The sequence below is a fragment of the Pteropus medius genome, unplaced genomic scaffold (assembly GCF_902729225.1).
Source record: "Pteropus medius unplaced genomic scaffold, Ma_sr-lr_union100, whole genome shotgun sequence".
Taxonomy (NCBI): Eukaryota; Metazoa; Chordata; class Mammalia; order Chiroptera; family Pteropodidae; genus Pteropus; species Pteropus medius.
Window position 1 is genome coordinate 1,137,127 of NW_024342470.1, and position 20,826 is coordinate 1,157,952.

General features: G+C 37.4%; 1 protein-coding gene across 7 annotated transcripts in view; it reads right to left on the reverse strand.

The window, feature by feature from the left end:
- Positions 1 to 20,826, reverse strand: part of RIC3 (RIC3 acetylcholine receptor chaperone) — a 41,930-nt gene that overhangs the window by 9,682 nt on the left and 11,422 nt on the right. For 2 of the 7 annotated variants that reach the window (XM_039863498.1, XM_039863496.1), the window contains exons 2-5: positions 11,853 to 12,082; positions 10,760 to 10,835; positions 8,056 to 8,149; positions 1,367 to 1,515 (exon numbers count right to left, since the gene is read on the reverse strand). In XM_039863498.1, coding sequence (XP_039719432.1) covers positions 1,367 to 1,515; positions 8,056 to 8,149; positions 10,760 to 10,835; positions 11,853 to 12,082 — 549 coding nt within the window. Of the gene's footprint in view, positions 1 to 1,366; positions 1,516 to 8,055; positions 8,150 to 10,759; positions 10,898 to 11,852; positions 12,083 to 18,741; positions 18,862 to 20,826 lie in introns of those variants that run through there. The other 5 variants (XM_039863501.1, XM_039863500.1, XM_039863499.1 and 2 more) reach the window with 5 other exon arrangements.

Below are 20,826 nucleotides of genomic sequence, written 5' to 3' on the forward strand. Positions count from 1 at the left end.
TAAAGACATTGTGATACTAGTGTAAATATAGACATATAGAGCAATGAAACAGAATAGAGAATCCAGAATAGACCCATACATACGTGGTCAACTGATTTAAAACCAGCATGCCAAGATAATTAAATTATACAAAATAGGCTGGAACAATTGAATATCAATATGAAAAGAAATAAACCTCAGTCCTGACACCTCACTTCATATATAAAAACTAACTCAAAATGGATCATAGGTCTAAATGTAAGAGCTAAACTGTAACATATCTGGAAGAAAACATAGGTTAGACAAACCTTGGGTTAGGCAAAAGTTTCTTAAACACACGAAAATGTGAATCGTGAGAGAAAATTAACTGAACTTTAAAGAAAAACTTCTGTTCTTTGAAAGATGCTAAAAAAATAAAAAGGCAAGCCATATAATAGGAGAAAATATTTGCAAAATACATCTTAGAAAGAACTTATATCCAGAATATATAAAGAACTCTTACAACTCAGTAAGAACACAACCAACCCAATTAAAAAATTGGCAAATATGAACAGACACTTCACCAAAGATATACAGATGGCAAATAAGCGTGTGAAAAAATGTTCAACATTATTAGTCATCGGGGAAATGCAAATTAAAATAACAACTGAGATACTACTGTTCACTCACAAAAATGGCTAAAGTTACAAAGACTGATGACACCAAGTGTTACTAAGGATATGGAATAACTACAAATCTCATACGTTGCATGTGGCAAGGCAAAATGGAAAGCCACTCTGGAAAGCCGGTTGACTATTTCTAATAAAGTTGAACGTACACTTACCATAAAACTCAGAAATCTCATTCCTAGGTGTATGTTCTAGAGAAATACAAATATATGTCCAAAGGCCTGTATGCCAAAGTTCATAGCAGCTTAATTCATAATAGCTCAAAACTGGAAACAACTCAAATGTTCTTAAACTGGCAAATGCAGAAACAAATCGTGGTATAGCCACACAATAGAACAGGGCTCAGCAGTAAAAAAAAAAAAAAAAAAAAGTACTGATACACTCAACACATGAAACTCAAAAGCATTAAATCAAAGAAGCCAGGACCAAAAAAGCATGTGTAGTTATGATCCATTTATACAGAAAGCAGTCCAGTTATTGCCATGGGCAGGAGGAGGGAATTAGCTGCAAAGGGGGAGAGAACTTTCTGAGATGATGGAAATGCTCTATATCATGATTTATACAACTCTCCACATTTGTCAAAAGTCATCATACCATATACTTAAAATTAATGAGTTTTATTGTATATATACTATACTTCAGTAATAAAGATGATTTAAAAATTTTTTAAAGATCTCTTTTCTGGGCTGACAGCTAACAAATGAGAAGACATTGTTTACCTTCCCAGTCCTCCATGTAAGGGGCCTCCTCAGCTTCTTTCTCTGGAGTGGATGTGTCAACAAATTTTCCTTCTTTCATGACCTTGGTGATTTCTCGGAGCTGATGCAGCAATCGTTTTTCTTGGTCAGAAGTCACAGTCTGTGCTCTGCTTAGAAATATCAGATAATTGAGCCATTTGGTGGTAAGTGTTCCTAGGCAATGAACATAAATGCCACTGTGACCCATCAGACCATGAACTGAAGAAGCCTGTCTGTTCCATATTCAGCTAATATCTTACATTCATCAGGCCTCTTACAGCTTTACTCTTTCCATCAGTACAGGAGCCCTGACTTGCCACAGCTACTCATTCATTCTGTGTAGCCCTTAATTCTTACAACAGCCCACTTTGCCGGGGGGAGGGGAAGGAACATGAGCAGCTGCATGAGCAGGCAGGCTAGGATTGGTTACGTATGGCAGATTTCAAGATGCTAGAAAAATAAAAGGTCAAATCAGAAGATAAACTCATCAGGTTTTTGAATGCTATAAACCTACACAAATCATCTGAGTTCTGAATCCAGGAGTTAAGCGCAGAAAGGATGAGAGCTTCTAACCACGCCATTCATGGTTAGAACAGAGTTCAGATTAGGAGAAGACTGTAGGCTACTGCCACACAGTACAATATGCCTCAAGGACTGGGTGGTCTCATCTTTCCCCAGGTCCTTCTCTCTTAAGCCCAGCCAAATGACTTCCAAAACTGAGCCCTTTGTTCTGACCTCAATACCCAAATTTCCTATTGCTACTGTATATTATATATGGATGTTCTGAAGGCACCTCGCCATATTCAAAGCTGAAGTGAGAACCCCTATCCCAAGCCTTATTTTCTTTGTCTTGTGTTTTTTATCTTAGTTGATGCCATAATTTCCTTCCAGTTTGGGCTGTAAGTCTCCAACTCATCTTTATCTTTCTTTTCCTCTTCATTGTGCTTACCTAGTTAGTAATTTTCTCCTTTAGAGAACCAACCCCTCTTCTGCTCACAGTACAAAGGTTAGGGTGAAGCCATCCATCTCCTCACCTCTCCTTCGAGGGTAGCAATGTGGCCCATGGCCAATTATCACACTCCATCACCTTGGCTGAGTGACTGATTCAGTGATATATGCATACAGGACCCAAGCTGGGCCAAGTGTACTTTCTCCTAAAACTGGATCTTGAATCCAGTGAAGCCTGATCTGAAAACTTTTCATATTAACTGATCCTGGCAGCAGTCCTTCAAAACACTGTCCATTTGTTCCTGCCCCCTATATCTTCAAAGCTGTTCTAGTTCCCACTCTTCCTGAAACCTGAATGTTTAGTTATTCCTCTGATAGTCTGAGCTACCCCATATTCTTCCAATAAATTCTGCCACCCACTCCAAATATTTGCTACCCAGATTGGCTGCCTGCAACCAAGAAAACCTAATACAGCCTGTGATTGTTTTTCCTCCATGAAGTACTCTTAATTTAGCCCCCTCTTTTCCACTCTCACTGGCACTTTTATTACCTTTTGCTGTAACTTTTCAATAACCTTCTAGCATGTAACCACTCTACATGTCACTATAAGGGTAAATTTTCTAAAGTGCAGCAGATCATGACATTTTTCTTCTAAAGCCTTTAAGTGGCACCTACTGTAAAGACAATGAATTCCAAACTTCTCGGCCTACCCTTCAGGGCCTTCCAGTCTGGCCCCCATTTACTTTTCTGTTTTTTTTTTCTTTCATGACTTACCTCTACTCATTTACCCTATCCCTGGTCTACCCCACTCCAGATACTTGCTGTTCCGAACACATGCCTTGACTCTCTCACCTTGTTTGCTACTTGTGCTGCCCTTTCCCTCTGAAACATTCTTTCCCCAAATTCTGCTAGAGGAAACCCTTCCACCATGTGAGGCTTATTCAGATTCCCCTTTTTCCATAAGACATGCTGTAAGACAGAGGAACTCTCCCGCCACCCCCCGCCCACTCGAAGATGTCCACATCTTAATCCCTGAATTCTATAATTATGTTACCTTATATGTCAGGAGACTTAAGGCTACAGAGGGAATTAAGGTTGTTAATCAGAAGGACTTAAAAAAGAGATTATCCTGGATAATCTGGGAGGGCATAACATAATTACCAAAGTCCTTAAAAGTGGAAAAAGAGACAGAAGAGGTCAGAGTAATATGTTGTGAGAAGGCCTCGACCTACTATTGCTGACTCTGAACATGGAAAAAAGGGTCCATGAGCCAAGGAATGTGGGTAGCTTCAAAAATCTGTAAAAGGCAAGGAAACGGGTTCTCCTCCAGAGCCTCCAGAAGGAAATGCAATCCTGCCAACACCTTGATTTTAGCCCAATGTAGGATTTCTAACATACAGAACTGTAAGATAATAAATGTGTGTTGTTTTAAGCCATTAAGTTTGTGGTAAATCATTACAGCAGCCATAGAAAACTAATACACATTCCTAGAACACTTTCTCTCTGAGATGCAATTCCTTATACAGAAATAATACCTCCACTGACAACCATATAGGGATGTACAGAGCAAATCAAAATAGGTACCAAGGAAGATATTCTTATTATTGCTAAAAAAAAGCCTGCTTTAAAGTACTGTCTTTAGATTTAACTCATTCATTTTTTTCAAAATATAATGACATTGTCAATATGTCAGCACTGGAAATATAATTTGGACAATGTAAAGTCCCTATCTTCAAGAAGACATTACAGGACATTAGGGAAGACAGAAAAGTTAATAGAAGATCAGAAAGTAATGCAATGCTTATAATATCCAACAAACCTAGGTGGTGTAGACACACAAAGAAGGAATGCATAACCAAGTTTGGGTTGAGGGAAGGGCTCTCAGAGAAAATGATATCTAAGTTGAGACCTATAAGACAAGTAAAAGTTAAAATAAGTGCCTGTGACTTGGGGTGGGTGGAGACACCCAAGCAAAGAAAAAAAAATATATGCGAAATCCTAGAAGCAAAAGTGTACAGGTATTTTAAAGCAGCAGTCCCCAACCTTTTTTGGCACCGGGGACAGGTGTTCATATGAGAATCGAATGCCTGATGATCTGAAGTGGAGCTGAGGCGGTGATGCCAGCGCTGGGGAGTGGCTGCAAATATAGATGAAGCTTTGCTCTCTTGCCCGCCACTCACCTCCTGCTGTGCAGCCCTGTTCCTACCAAGCTACGGACTGGTATGGGTCCACGACCTGGGGGTTGGGGACTTGTTTTAAATAATCAGCAAGCAGTCAGTGTGGCTGGACCACAGGTAGAGAGAGTGATGAAGATAAAACAATAGAGATATGCAGGGCCATGTCACTTAGGACCATGTAAGCCATGTTAAAGAGTCTGTACTTTATCAAGAGCCATAAGGACCTACTGAAGGATTAAAACAAAATACATAACCCATCTGTTTGAGAAGCAGAAAGTGAACTGAAGGGAGGCAAAAATTAGAGGAAAAAAAACACATGAGACACATAGTTCTGACCTATGTCAAAAGTAAAGGTATTCATTCATTCACTCACTCATTCTTTTTTTCATTTCATCTAATGCTTTTTTAGAGCCTACTATGGGCCTGTGCTAGGCTGTGGGCATAATCCCTGCCCTAGGAGAGATGAGAGTCTTTTGCAGGGAGACATATTTATTAATTAGGAAGAAATGACAAGACAAGGTTATTGATGAGATATGGGAAGTGAAGGAAAAGGTGAATCAAGAATGACATCTAATTTCTGCTTTGGGAAACTAAGTAGATGGTGGAGCCATCTGCTGAGATGGGGAACAGTAAAGGTAGGGTAGGTTCAGCTGGGAGTAGATGATGAGTCCCATTTTGGACATTCATTTATTCTAGGGACATTCATCATTTGATGGGGATAAGAGTAGGTATCTATGAGACATGTCTAGTAGGACCCCTTAATATAGAAGAGTAAATCGTGGCCATTACTAATTGAGATTCTTCTCTTCAGGATATGAAGAGAAGAATCTCAATTAGTAATGGCCACGATTTACTCTTCCACCATGATAATAGATGTGCAAATGCTTGTATCAAAAATGAGTATCTACTCTTTTTCAATAGTATTTACTTAGTACCTACTATTGAACATAGTGAACAAAACTGAGAAATCCTGCTCTCAAAGGGTTTCTATCCCAAAAATGCATGCCAGATATCTACCGTCCCCAACACATACTCAACATGCCTGTCAGAGCTGTCTGCGGCCAAGTGGACACTCTCACTTCTCTAGGAAAGAAATTTTACTGATCATAAGGACATAAATGAGGACACCTCAATTCTGATTTCTAGATCCTTAACCTTTGTGTCCTTGGGCTGGATATTGTACTTAATATCAGACATATATGGCACAATATCAACCTTTCAGGAGGCTTCATTACAATATATGTAAACACATGTTCACATATTGCCCACAAGTGAAAGCTGTGTGAAAAGTTTTATTAGATATTAAAAACCTTTCCCATATTTTGATTCTTATGTAGCATTAAGATGATATTTCAGAAATTGTATATTTCTGAAATTTTAAGCAAAATCTTAGTTATGGAGTGCACATTACATAAAAAGACTTAGAAGGCTGCAAATGAACACATTTTGTCTTAAATCCTCTCCTTGACCCCTAGAAGCCTGGAAACATGAAAATCTTGATCTGACAAAAAAAATACTGGAGTATTTTGGGTTCTAATAATCATAGAAGCACAGACTTGTAGAAGAACAAATGCCACAGAAATTGAGGTTAAAGGATATAAGTTTAAAAAGAAAATGCAAAATATGGAGCTACCTAGCCCTTGCAGTTTTCAAGGTTGAAGTCTCTTAGGGCCTACCTGTCAGGATAAAAGGTGTTGGATTAAGGAGTCAGAGAGAACGTCACATCTCCATGTACTGGAAAATGAGAAATTTGGGAAAGAGAACCACATGCTATGCTCTTTTCAGGAGAAAAGGAACTGTTCCCCAGTTCCTGAGAGGTATGTTTTACACACCATCACTACGCGACAGGCTGAAATGACACCACATCCCAGCATCTTATGAGAAGTAAACATTGTGAACTAGGACCTGTGGCCCCAGAAACAATGAGATGGCACAACTCCAGTTACAGGTTGGTGACAACTCCTCTGCCTCTGCACATAAAACATGGAGGAGTAATCCCAGCACAAAGAGGACAAAGAGTTGGTTAAAGGTTATAGTACTGTGTTCCTAGCTTGGGCAGTGGACAGATGGTACACATGGACGGGATGGTGAGGTTCTTTGATTTGAGCTAAGGGAGTCTGAATGGGACTGAGTAATAGTGAGAAGATATACCTTCATGTGGTTTCTTATTCTAAGGCTCAAGGGTTGGGTGTCCCAGGTGGAAGGCCTTGCCCATAGGTATTCATCTATGGCTTTCATGACCCTTAGGTGTCTTCCGGGGCTTCAAATGGACCAGGGCCAGAGTACAGATATTTTTTGAGGCATGAGGGTCAATAAAAGCCTGGCAGTTCCCCACCCTGAGAGGCACAGGGTAAGGGCAGGTAAGATCAGAAACATACGGTTGCACAAATTGGTTTAGTCACAATCATAATTCTCATATATTAGACAGTATATAAAAAGCATTTAGTTCAGAGCTTGTTTCTCACTTAAGTGCTCAATAAATAGCAAATATTACACATTCACACAGATATGTATAGATAGGCACACATCTATACCACTTTGGGGAACATTCCAGATAGTCACTCTGCTTTCTGGACCAAAAGAAGGTCAAGGCTCCTGTGCTCATATAGACAAGGTTCATCGTCATAAATGTCTTTTCACAGCACTGTAGACATTGCAGGGAAAAGCCAAGACAAGAGACTGCAATCTGAAGATGTTCATTTTTCTCCTATCCAGCCAAAGAAAGGGAAAACTGGGACCAGAGAGCAAAGAAAGGGGCCTGGGGCACCAGTACCACCAGGGATGGCAAACAAGAGGCAAAGGGGGAGCAGCAGCTTCTGGGGCAAAGACGCCACAGTGAGTCCACAGAGCAACAGGAGGGACATTTCAACATATTCTCCTGCATGGGATTTTGCCTCTTGCTCCCGTTCTTCTTCCATTCTTGTCAGAAAGGCCTTGCTCAAATGGAAGCCCTCTTTGTTCTCAATCACACATTCTGGTTTTTCCTTCCTGGCCTTCTTATATCCATGTTTTCATAGTTGTTGCCAGCTTCCATCAACTCCTGAAGCTACCTTTTCAGATCCATGGCCAGCTTGTAGCAAGAGGAGTGAATCTTTCCTGTGGGGCATCCTAAGGGGCTAGGTTGGCTCCTGATACCTACTTTACACGTATAACTCTGTTCAGGCATAGAAAACACAAAACACAAAATGCCTAATCTAATCATACTTGCTCTATTCTCTCATTTTGTCTCAATTAGAAAGCATAACATTTAATAATCTGGCTTTACTTAAAATTATGCTTTTAGAAAGCCAGGAAATTGTCTTCCTTAAAAGCTAGTTATTTGACTCTGAAGGATTTGTTCACAAAGCTACTCACAATAATGGGTATAACACTGAACATATGCTCTTGAAAACTGAGATTGCTTGATAGCATGAAAATGGAAATGTTACATGAGAAATAATATGCAAATGACAATTAAAATGAAAGTAACTGGCCCAGAAATCAAAGAAAAGCTAAAGTTTGAGCTGATTCTCTAAATGGGAAATACTCTGAGTCCTGAAAACCTACCTTTCACCATTAGGTCCCACTCTGTTGATTAATTTTTCCATGGCTTCCTCTGTCTCCTTCAGTTTTTCTTGCAGTTGAATAAGCTCAAAATTGGCTGAAAAACAAGCATCAATCTAAGAACCATCAAACACAGCTCCCTAAGCTCTTTTCTGAAACATGGCTGGCTGTGACACTCTGTAGTAATCCAGGCTGGTCCTGAGACTCAGAGAAGAGACTAAGAGATTCTCTAGCTAATCCAATCAGGATACAAAAGGTACTGTTGTCTGAGCACCAAGAACTAAGGATATTTAGTGAGTGATAAACAAATCACTCTCTTACACAAAGGGATACAACAGGACCAGGAAAGAAAATACCTCAGAACAAAAAGCATACCCCTACACAGTTATCCAAGAAGAAATGAAGAAGATAAATATACCTTTTCTCCTGCTTTCTTTCTATTAAAATATAGTTAATATTCAATATTATATTAGTTTCAGGTGTACAACAGTTTTTTAACATTACTATACCTAATTTAAGTGATCACCATGCTACGTCTCATAATATTCTGTCATCATGATGTTACTGACTATATTCCTTATGCTTTACATTACAGCCCCATAACTTATTTATTTTATAACTGGAAATTTGTACCTCTTATTTACCTTCACCTTTTTTGCCCTTCCCCTCTGGCATCCATCTCTATGCCTATGAGACTATTTCTGACTATTTCTGTTGTATATTCCTCTCTGGCATCCATCTCTATGCCTATGAGACTATTTCTGTTGTATATTGTTTGTTCATTTTTTTTTTTTTAGATTCCATATATAAGTGAAATCATACATGTCTTTGTCTGACTTATTTCACTTAGTATAAGAGCTCCTAGGTCCATCCATGTTGTCACAAATGGCAAAATTTCATTCTTTTTTATGGCTGAGTAATAATCCACTGTATATATATGTACCACATCTCCTTTTATCCATTCATCTATCAATGGAAACTAGGTTGTTTCCCTACTTGGTTATTTTAATCCAAATGATGCTGAAGGGTAAAGTACCAAACCTGCAATGTACTTTAAAAAAGGAGTCAAGGCCCTGAAATGAACAATATTTTACCTGCACCTAAGGCTGAAAACATATCAGGAAGGCAACAGTTTAAATGTTATGCTTCTTCAACTGAGGAAGTCTTGAACTAGAGCTGAGATCTCCCTGCCCAAGGTTTTCTGCCCAAGTAGTGTGGAATGAAGTGCTATAATCCTCCCTTCCAGAAGTAGTTTTCTCAGCAAGGGTCAGTAGAGAACATAGCTATCTATTGAAACTAACATTAAAATGAATGTTAATTTTAGAACAGAAAAAATAAATCATTAAATCCATATACAAAATGAACTTTAACGCAGTAGGAAAATAAAATGTTCATTATGTAGATAACCTAGTTTTTGTTTCATACTCAGAAATATTTAGAGTCATTGTAAATGTAATACATGAAAGGCCTTTTAATACTTCTGGAACAAATTCTTACTTGTGCAGTTAACATCTGTAAAGTGTCTAGAGGACTGTGCCACATAAATGCTTAAGTTATTTTTATTTTCTTCATGACTCAAAATTGAAGGCAAAGAAGCTGATATATAACTGCTACTATGTTACAAAGCAGCTGCTCTTAGGAATTCATTTACTGCTTTCTGTTTTAAATGCATTATGTGACAAGATACAGAATTTGCTACTTATTAAAGAGTCCATTAATCTTTTAAAAATTATTTTACTGATACATTTATCATCACTGTTAGACACTATCTCAATTAAGAACACAGTAGCTTTCTTAAAGAAATATTTAAGATTTCCAGAAAGGATGCAGAATGTAACTGGAATATCTATTTCCACAGAGAATCTGGAGTAAACTCAAAAACCAATTATAGCTGAGGGCAGATGCTTCCGTGGTTCAGCCTTGCTTCATTTTGCTAATTTTTTTTTTTTTTAAAGATTGAGGCTTCGTTATCCACAGGATAAAGCAGTTTGGCCTCCAAGGCCTTCAATAATATGGCTTAACCTACCTACTCTTCAGGCCTTCTTTCTCACAGCTGCCCTATGTCAGGGTATGTCCCACTCGAGCCATGCCATCTATCCGACAGGTCCTCCTCCATGGACACCCAGCTAGAAATGACTTCCTGTAAGGCTTTCATCAAATCCTTTCTTTCTAGGTAGTAAACTTTTGACAAGTTTTTTCTGACATCCATGCTAGACTACAAATTCTTAGAGGGTAGAACAATGCCATATATATTTCATTTCCCCAGGGAGCACAGGATATTTTAGTTAGTTAGTAAATATTTGATGATCATGTTTTAAGAGCCAGAAGGGTTAAACTCAGTCCCTAGATCTAATAACTGACTTTGGCAATGACTGAATCTCTCTGCCTCACTTTTCCTATCTGCGAAATAAAGATATCTGCTACCAATATTCTGAAGTTAGGAAATGAGAAGTAACCTATTCCAAATGTGAAATATTAATTTGTTAACATATAAAAAGTGAACTGGCAGTTTTGTACTTTTTGTAACTATCTTTCCTTAAAAGCCCAACATGAATATGGAAACTTTTGAGAACTCCCGGAGTTAAGGTAAAAGTGGCATCAGATTAATTTGGGGCAACGTTTGAGAAATGCTTTTAAGACAGAGCCACAGACTGTCCAGCTGTCTGACTCAATAAAAACTTGTAACTCTACTGAAAGCAGCACTTACTAATTTTTCTGTGGGTGTTTCCAGGTGTAGCAGTAGAACATTTCCGATCCTCTGCAGCAGTTTTCCCCTTTGAAAGCTGAGAATTGAAGGAGGTACAGCACATCAACAGCAACTCAGAACCGCAAGGTCATGGACCCCCTCATATTAAATGAAAAAAAAAAAAAAGAGAGAAAGAAAAGGTTGGGAGACAAAAATCAAATCCAATTAAATAGCAACATTAGAGAAACATCTCAAAAAAATAAAAAAGGCAATAGAAGGTTTCCAACTAAAAAAATATCAAGGCACAAGGAAAATATCTCTCTACAGGTCATCTGCCTTGCCCATGCTCATCTAAGACTCAACTCAGGCTGCCTGCAGGATTCCTGGGCAAGAAGGAACTTACTCCTTACCCTGGTTAGAAGGACAAAGTGAAGCTCCTACCTCCACTTCACAGTGTCTAGGCCCATGGCCTGGCAAAACCTACCTGGAGGTGGAACTTAGGAGTCTGCTAGTAAAGGACCCAAACCATATGTCCCCAGAGCTAGGAAATATCAGGCATAGTTTCAGTTCTGTTTCAAGAGAATTACTGAAGATATTAAAAACAGCACTTCATACTCCTGGAGGTGAGGGGTGGGTGGTGCGGCGAGGACAAATGGACTTTGATACTAGTCATTATCTGGCCTCACAGTGGCTACCTGGAAATCATTGTGCCAATCCTAATAATAAAGCTCTTCTTAGAAAAGCTTTATGCCTTTTCGGTTTGCAAAGATGCCCAGTCAAAAATAAATTGGAGAAGGGGGGCTTTGAACTTTATTGCTAACTGGATTTGGAACTTGAAGATCCAGGTTTAAGTCCTGGTTTCGCAGTTTTAAGTTGTGAATTCTGGGGCAAATAATTTAAGCTCTGAGTGAACATTTTCTCATCTATAAAACTGAGATAACAGCTATCCTAAATACCTTATGAAGAAGAGACAAGGTTTAAAGAGATGACAGATTGAAAAAGGGTTATGAACTAACTGTAAAGGGTTTTAATGCTGAAATGTTTTTATTAGGATATTAGATGTAATATGTATCAGATGTCACTGATGTAATATGATCAAGATAATTCCACTTACCTTAAATAGAATGTATAGTATATATAAAAAAATCCCCAAACCATAGATTGGAATGATCTGCCCCACCAGGCCTCTTCCACTGCCTCCTCCTCCTCCAGTGCCTCCGCCTGATCCTTTGGCTTTTGCAAAGGCCTCTGCAAGGTGAGGCCTCTGGAAACGAGCCCCAGGACTTTGGCCATCTGAGGATGCCTGCTGATGATGCATCATGGGTGGAAATCGACCCAACTTTCCTGAGAAAATAAATTGATCAGTCTATTTCTTCTACTATTTTAAATACGGCTATTATGAAAACACTTCATGCATTGATGTACAAATAACAGAAGCCAACACAAACAAGTTTAAGAAAAAACGGGAATCTGATTTTAAGGACACAGCGGTATCACACAGATAATATGATGTGACAATTTCTAGTTCACCAAACTCATTTTTTCCTCTTCCTTTTGGGTCCACAGCTAGATAACATTTTCCAGCTTCCATATAATTAAACATGACCATGTGACTGAGTTCCAGCCAAAAGAATGTGGGGGAAATAAGCTAGTTCAAGGCCTGACCTATAAAACTTCCCATGTACTAAACTCCCTGTTCATTTCCCTTCTGCAAGCTGGATCCTAGCACCTGGGGAGACCCTGGAAGTCATGTGATGAAAATGGCAGAGCCTCTATCGATTTGGGTTCTCAGGTAACTGTGTGGCACAGAGCTTTCTACTGCTGCCACCACAACAACTTAGAACCATCTGGACCTGTTTATGTGAGGAGAAATAAACTATTGTGTTAGGGCCATTATACACTTTAGAGTCTGTTGTAGCAGTTAGCTACCTCTAACTAATACAGATAAGGAAATGCAATCTGGTCTCCAAAGAGAACAGAACTAGAAACTGGAAAGCCATCAGAATCCAGGACAGCTACTCTCACATTCTATCTCATCTTTCTCCCTCTCTATGGGACTATAAGCCTTTTTTTTTTCTCTATTTCTCTATACATATCTTTTTCATTCTCCTTTCTCTGTAGACCATTTCATTAGCTTGAGGACATGGAGAAAGATGGTCATCCCAAAATCCTTCATTTGCATGTCCTTCAAGAGGCCAACATAATTCCAAATTCCTTGGAAGAAGACTCTGAATACCCTGCTTATATAGATATGCATCCCTTTCTAGTCAGTTGCAGCTAAGCAGACAGGATTCATGTAGTACAGGGTCACAGGCCCATCCCTGTGAGTGAAGAGCAGGGCTTAGAAAAGGAGAGTGTATCAGGTTTTTTGCATTTTATTCCTCCATCAGAAGCAGCCAAACATTAACACTAACTACTAGTCCTACTAAGAGCCAGAGGTGAAAAAAAAAAGGAAGATATCTCTTTGAAAGGTTATCTAAACAGGCTTGTGTGGAAAAACCAGAGGGAGATAAAATTATAGAGCAGAAAACACTAAGAGCAGAAAGATTTCATAAATTAGACTAAAATACAAACTATACAGTGAAAAACTGTTGGAATTGAATTCTAACAAAATTATATTTTTTGTTCAATAAAGAATACCATGAATAGAGTTTAGATGACAGACAAGGAAAGCTTTTGCAACATCAAAAATTAACAAGAAATTAAATACCTAGAATGGATAAGAAATTCCTACAGTTCAATGTAAATATCACAGGAAACCCAACCAAAATACAGTCAAAGAAATGTGTGGGGAACTCACAGAAAAAAAGCTTAAATAATTTTTAAGAAGTGTAAAAAATATATAAAGATGATCAAAGTAAAACTAATGAAATCTATTAAATTAAAACAATGAAAAAGCACTTATACCCATCAGAAGGGAAAAATTAGAATGGTGGATAATAGCCATAACTGACAAAGATGTGGGGAGGCAAGAAATGTCATCATGCACTGTGGCTGAGTATAAGAATGTGATACATAGAGCCATTCTATTAAGTGATCTGACTATACCTAGCAACATTAAGTATGCCCTATAGTACAGTAATCCCACTTTGGTGGATAAATTCCAGAGAAATTCTCAAGTAAGGCTGTCTATATCTAAATTGGAATTATAGACTTTATAGACCTATGTGAGAAAGTTTGCTGTGATGACGATGCAGCAGTGGGCTTAAAGAAACTTGCTTTCCATAACTGGAAGAATGGAAAAAAACAATATGGAGTAGATACAAATATGGAATTCTATGTAGTTTTTAGAAATCACACTTAAGATGTACCTATAGCAAACATGAGTACATCTTAAAAAGCACAGCATTGAGTAAAAAAATGAGCAAATACCATTATGCAAGCTGAAGACACTCATAATTATACTACATATCTTTCCAAGCAAATATGTACAGGTATAAGGATGTAAAACAAATACATTAGAGTGGGTGCATATGAATGGAGAAGGGAATGGGCATGTGGATTGAAGAGAAAGTGTTAAAAAGAAAATAACAAAACAAGAAAGAAACTTTGCACTGATGTTAATAAGGAGCTATGAACTAAGGACTATCTTTAAGCCAACTATTTACTCCTGAGGTTTGAAAGACGGAGGGAGCGCGGGCAGGGAGGTGAGACAGATAGCCACTGCACCTGGGAGCCGCCTTCTGCCTTGAATCCTCTCTCCCAAGCTCCACTCCTCCTTTTGTTCCCAATATTGACTTACGATGACATGAAAATAATGAGAAGAAATGCTTCTTTTAAAGAGAAAGTCAAAAACGGAAGCACAACTTCAGATAGAAGAAAGAAACCAGGTCACCACTCCTTATGCTGGTGACTATGTTGCTGTTAAAGGGTCAAGGATCTAAATATATTAAATGGTGAGTACTGTCTTTAAGGTTATAATGTACCTTCAAAAAAATGCCTAGCCAGCATACAAGCAGCTAACTTTTCTCTTGAGAGAATCAGATATATTGGGTGGCTAGTGTTCAATAAACTAGATTTAATATTTGTAGTAATATATTGAACTTCATTTCATTGTACTGAGAACACTCTTCAAAACTTGACATAAAACAAAAAATTAAAATCAGGTCCTGGCACAAAAAGCATTATTTTGCATTTCTAAAATTAAAAAATGATGATGCTAAATATTACATATCTCCCCCCAAAACTTTTATAGATCTGTCAGCCAGGAAGATTTATTGGACAGCCATTACGTTCAGCACTCTGCGCTACAGGGAGGAAAGGAGGAGAGCCATAAACGAAATAGAAAAAAATAGTTCCAACATGGAATAGTGCTTTTAAAAAGTAGCATATCCAAAACAAACGACAAAAAAGGGCAAGATATCATGGGCCTTATTACTAGACAAAATAAATGTCTACCGAAAGAATGCAGAAAGAAAAAAAGAGAGGAGTCGGATGGGATCAATCATTGAAGGGAATGAGACTCAGAACAGCAGAGAAGCACAGGCTCATCCGGAAGAAAGAAGAATGTGTGCAATGAGAAAGAGATGAGAAGAATAACAAAGAATAAATCAGGTTAACTACCAAATTAGTTTGGCTCAATTTAGGGAAGTAAGGAGAAGAAAGTGGAGGTGGGGTATTTAAATGCTAACTTGTGGTATATAAATTTGATACTGTGGGTCCAGGATCAGGGAAATAACTTAATGAGAAAGATGTCAGAGGGGGATTAATCTAGCAATTGACTATAGGTACTGTCTAATATGGAGAGAAATCAGGGTGTGGTAAATCAGCAAGAAGGCAGTAATTCAGTTCTGAGGTGCAAGGGCCTGAGGTGCTGGCTATAGTATAAAGAAGAAAGGATAGGTTCAAAGGTTCTTACCATGTAAGTAATGATCAGCAGCATTTACTACAGAACAGAACATAGGACTAATAGGGGAGAAGGTCAGATAACTCTAAGGTCAGGAGATTAAGATACTAAGAGAAGACAATGAAGAAACTGGGAGAGCTTCTGCTGGGAAGACTGAAGACACATTTTTCACATGCTAAATTCCAGGTGTTGGTGGCACATTCAGAAGAAATTGTTATTAGATTATAGCTGGGCTTGAGAAGAGACTCTATGCTACCTAAGTGACAAAGCTGATTAAAATAAGTAAGTGAATGGTTCTACTACCAAAAAGGCTGGAGGGATATGTGTACTTCTATGCAAAGAGAGAAAGAAAACAGATGGTCAGAGGACCAGAAACAAATCAGTATCATAAAGGTCAAAGGAGGACAGACTTGAAAGCAACTGAGAAAACTGATAAAAACTAATGGCAATTCCTGTTTTTAGATGCAATGTATTCTTGAGAAAAAGACAGCCATCATATGAAACCCTATTTACCTGTTTAGACAATAACAAATGTACTACAAGGCATCACAAAATCTTCAGTCAGAAGGCGCCTTAAAAGTCATCCAGTCTTTCAACAAATGATATCCACATGCAAAAGGATGAAGTTGGATGCCGAACTCCACCATATTAAATTTAAAAATTAACTCAAAATGAATTAAAGGCTTAAATATAAGAACTAAAACTATAAAACTCTTAGAAGAAATCAAGCATAAATCTTCACTACCTTGGATTAGGCAATGGTTTCTTAGATATGACACCAAAAACAGAAGCAACCAAAGAAAAAAATAGGTAAATTGGATTTCGTCAATTTCTAAAAACTTTTGTGCTATAAAAGACATCATCAAGAAAGTGAAAACAAACCACTGAAAGGGAGAAAATATATGCAAATCATATATAAGGGTCTAATATCCAAAGTATAAAAGAACTCTTACCATTCAACAATAAAAATAACCCAATTTAAAATAATCAAAGGCTCTTAATAAACATTTCTCCAAAATATGTAAATGGCCAACACACAAATGAAAAAATGTTCAACACTAGTAGCCTTCAAGGAAATGCAAATTAAACCCACAATGAGATACCACTTTACATCTACTAGGATGCTGTGATCAAAAAGATAATAAGTGTTGGTGAGGATGTGGAGAAAATGGAACTCTCAGATTCTGATGGGAATGTAAAATAGCACAATTGCTTTGAAAAACAGTCTAGCAGTTCCTTAAAAGGGTAAACAAAGTTTCCATATGACCCAGCAATTCTACTCTCAGGTATATACATATACCAGAGAATATGCTCTCACAAAACCTTGTATAAAAATGTTCACAGAGGCATTATTCACAATAGCCATATGTCCATCAACTAACAAATGGATAAACGAAAATGGTATATCCATACAGTGGAATATGATTTTGGCCATAAAAAGGAATGAAGTACTGGTACAATATGGATGAATTTTGAAAACATTATGCTATGCAAAAAAAAAGGCAGTCATGCAAGACCACATATTATATGATTTCATTAAGATGAAATGTCCAGAACAGGCAAATCTATAGAGAAAGAGATTAGTGGTTTCAGGGTTAGGGTGGGTAGGAAAAAAAAGAGTGACTACTAACGTGTATGGGGTTTTTTTTTTTGTGGTGGGAGAGATAAAATTTTCTGAAATTGATTGTGGTGACGGTTGCATAACTCTGTGACTATATTGAAAATCACCAATTGTACACTTTAAATAGGTAAATTACATGGTATGTGAATTATACCTCAATAAAGCTGTTTTTTTAAAGTTATCTAGTCTAATCACTGGTGTTCAATATCGTCACCTCTCTTAAATGGTGATCCTGACTTTGCTGAATCCCATCAAACAGGAAACTCAGTACTTCCCCCTGGGAAGCTCATGCCAACCCTATACAGCTCTGTTAGAACTGTCTTGAGTTAATGAGTGAGTAATGGGAATAAGGAAGAAATGAAAATAAAGGATTTCAAAAAGCAACACTGACTAAATTATGTATCAAGAAGCAGAAAAACATGATTGATAAAGAGATTGTGGACTGGAATCAAAGAGGAGCTGAAAAAGTAGAGAGTATTATTTTCAAAGGTAAGAGAAGGAACTGGAGTGTAGTGGAACAGATAGGCTACGTGGTAAAAATAGGTTTTATATACTAGGAGAAATCTAAGCATTTTATATTTGGTGTAATAGTTCACGTATTTACTGAACATTTATTGTGCCAGGCACTGTGCCAGACACTGAGATTAAAATGATAAATGAAACAGAGTTCCCGTCTTTAAAGAGTTTACAGACAAATATAGTTATAACATGGTAACCGTGCCTTAACCATCAAATCCAAAGACTTTTTCCTCTTATGGAAATTCACTCTTATGACACCTCTGTAACACAAGAAAGTGAATACCACCTACTATTCATTCAATAAATACTGCATTAATCTGAATAAATCCTTGTCAAACTATGTCACACCACTCTACCGAGCTCTTTTTTCCTCCACTGACTGGTCCTTCAACCTACTTCTCAGACTCTTGTACTGAGGTTCTTTCTTAATCCTCTCTCCTCAAGATTGTCTCATCCTCTGTTCTTTCTTTATCCTTTTTCCTTTGGCAAACTCATACATTTTCAAGGCATCCAATATAATTCCCAAAATGTATAGCTCTAATTCTGACCCTTCCCTCTAGCTCTCATTTCTTATCTCTAAACCTCATTAGTATACATAGATCATTTTATATGTCTATCATCACAAACATAAAAATGTTCATTTTACCTTCCAAAACCTGTTCTCCTCCTGTATTTCTTTTGTTCATACAGTCATTCTCTCAGAACTTTAGGCTTGAGACCTATAACCTCCGCCATCTGTGACCAAGGGTATACTTGGGATGGCAGGCTGGGGTCAGGATGCTGAATGTGGAAGATTTTTCTTTTTGTAAAGTAACTGTCCTTGACAGGGAGCAACCTCACTTCTTGGATCTTGACATCACCATGTTTCTAAGAACTGAACAGCCAGGAATGTTTAAAAAGTCTATGACTACAAAACATTAAGAAATGTCTAGTTGATTTTAAAAAAACTTAATGAAATCCTCCAAGTTTATAAAAAAGTATAGATGATAATATATGAGCACTTGTGTACCTACTTACCAAGTAGATGTAACTGGAACCCCTGTATATTCTTCATACCATCTTCTCTGAGATAGCCACAACTCTAAATTTGGTGATTATTAGAGGTTTGCTTTTAGACTTTAGTACTTAAGTATATATCTGCAAACAATATACAATATTATCTTGAGTATTTATATTATGAATGGATAGTAGTGATGGTTGGATAACAATGTTGATGTAATTAATGTCACTGAACTTTATACCTAATGGTCTAAATGATAAATTTTATGTTTTGTATATTTTACCACAATTTAAAAAAAAATTTTATATTATGGTATCATACTGCACTCATGCTTCTGCAACTTCCCTTTTGTACTTTTTTTCTGGGTAGGTATCAATATTTTGGTCTAGAAATGTACCATGTTGATACATTAGCTCTAGTTCATTCACTCCAACTACTATACAGCATCTTCTAGTTATCCATATTGCAATTTATTTACCCAGTCTCCAGCTGATGAACACTTAGGTTATTTTCCATTTTTTCACTATTATAAACATTCTGCTTTATAGCTACATTACAAACAGGATTTGTGGTTTTTAAAAAATATGCTAAAAAAACAACTAAAGGGATCAGAACATTAAAGATATTAGAACATTAAAACTGTAGAGTTCCAAAATAGAAAACAGCTGTTTTCACTATCTCTATATGTACCTATGTAATCCCTAAAATGGGACTTGACTTAATCCTAATTGTTTATTGAAAACTATTCCCATATTTAGGTTCATTTAATTATTAATATTTCACTTAGCATATCTTTCAAGCTTGACTAAAAACAATGGATTTTACAGAGTGAAGCTCTACTTTCTATTGTTAATAACCATCCCTATTGCTAAAAAAAACCCTCCAGCACTGTTAACAAAAGAGCTTCCTAAAAGCAGCATTTAACCATTTGCAGCATTTCATTCTTAGGGAAAATAAATAAAAAAACTGGATGTGTTTATATTTCTGATTACATAGTTCAAGAAAGATCTTAATGTCTAGTTCCTTAAGACATGTAAACCTCTCCTTAAATACTGAGGAAGTTCTGGAGGCCATATAAATTCAGCATTACTTAAAGTAGAGGCTGGGACAACAGCTGTTTCTTCCTCGCTAGTCTCCTCCAAGGGCCCCTTCTTATAACATTCCCCTCCTATCCAATTCCACTTTGCTGACCACTGCTTTGATATTTTCCACTAATTTAACGAGATCTTTCTTTATCATTTACCAACCTCTGTGCTCCAATTTATTCTACATATTACTAAAAGAGATATTTATATGTCTAAGTTGCTTAGCTAGGGCCTAGTCCATATACCCTACACCTGTTAACTATTACTGTTTTGTTACCAGACTAATCTTATTCTAACTGGTCTTGTCATTTCTCTGATTAAAAGCTTTCAGTGGTTCCCACTGATGACAGGAGGCTATGTTAAACAGGAGGCAGCAAAGTGAAGTTAAATGAGTGCCATCTTTTCGGTCAGTTATTAGCTAAGATGCTGGCTGTGCCTCCAACTATTTAAGTGGAGGTTAAATATATCTTTCTTGAGCTCATTTTCATTATCTGTAAAATGAGTAAAATGATATCAACTTCCCAGGATTGTTACAGGTTACAGTATAACATACACAAAGTACCTAGCAGACACAGTAAGTATTTAACAAATTGATTTTCCCTCCCTACAAAAAGAATTCCTAAACAACTGAATTCCATAATCAAGTTCCAAAGTACCTTTTCACAATTCCTTCCCATTCCATACTCTTGATTCAGCCTAACTAGACTTCTCACCATGTTTGAGTCTGCCCTGTGATTTCTTGCCTCCACGCCTTTGTATGCCAATGGTTTTGCTTTTCTCTCTAATTCCACATATCTAAATCCAACCTATCCTTCAAGGCCCAGGCCAAATATTGGCCTCGTTCCAAAGCATTTTCTCATGTCACCCCACGTCCTTAGAACACATTCCTTGAACCTTTTTAATTGCACTTACCACACCTGGCTTTAATAAAAAGTTATATTTGTGTCATATAGCCTCTACCTGAATGGACTGGGAAACAGAAATAGGTAACATCTTCCATTAAGCACCATTTCTACC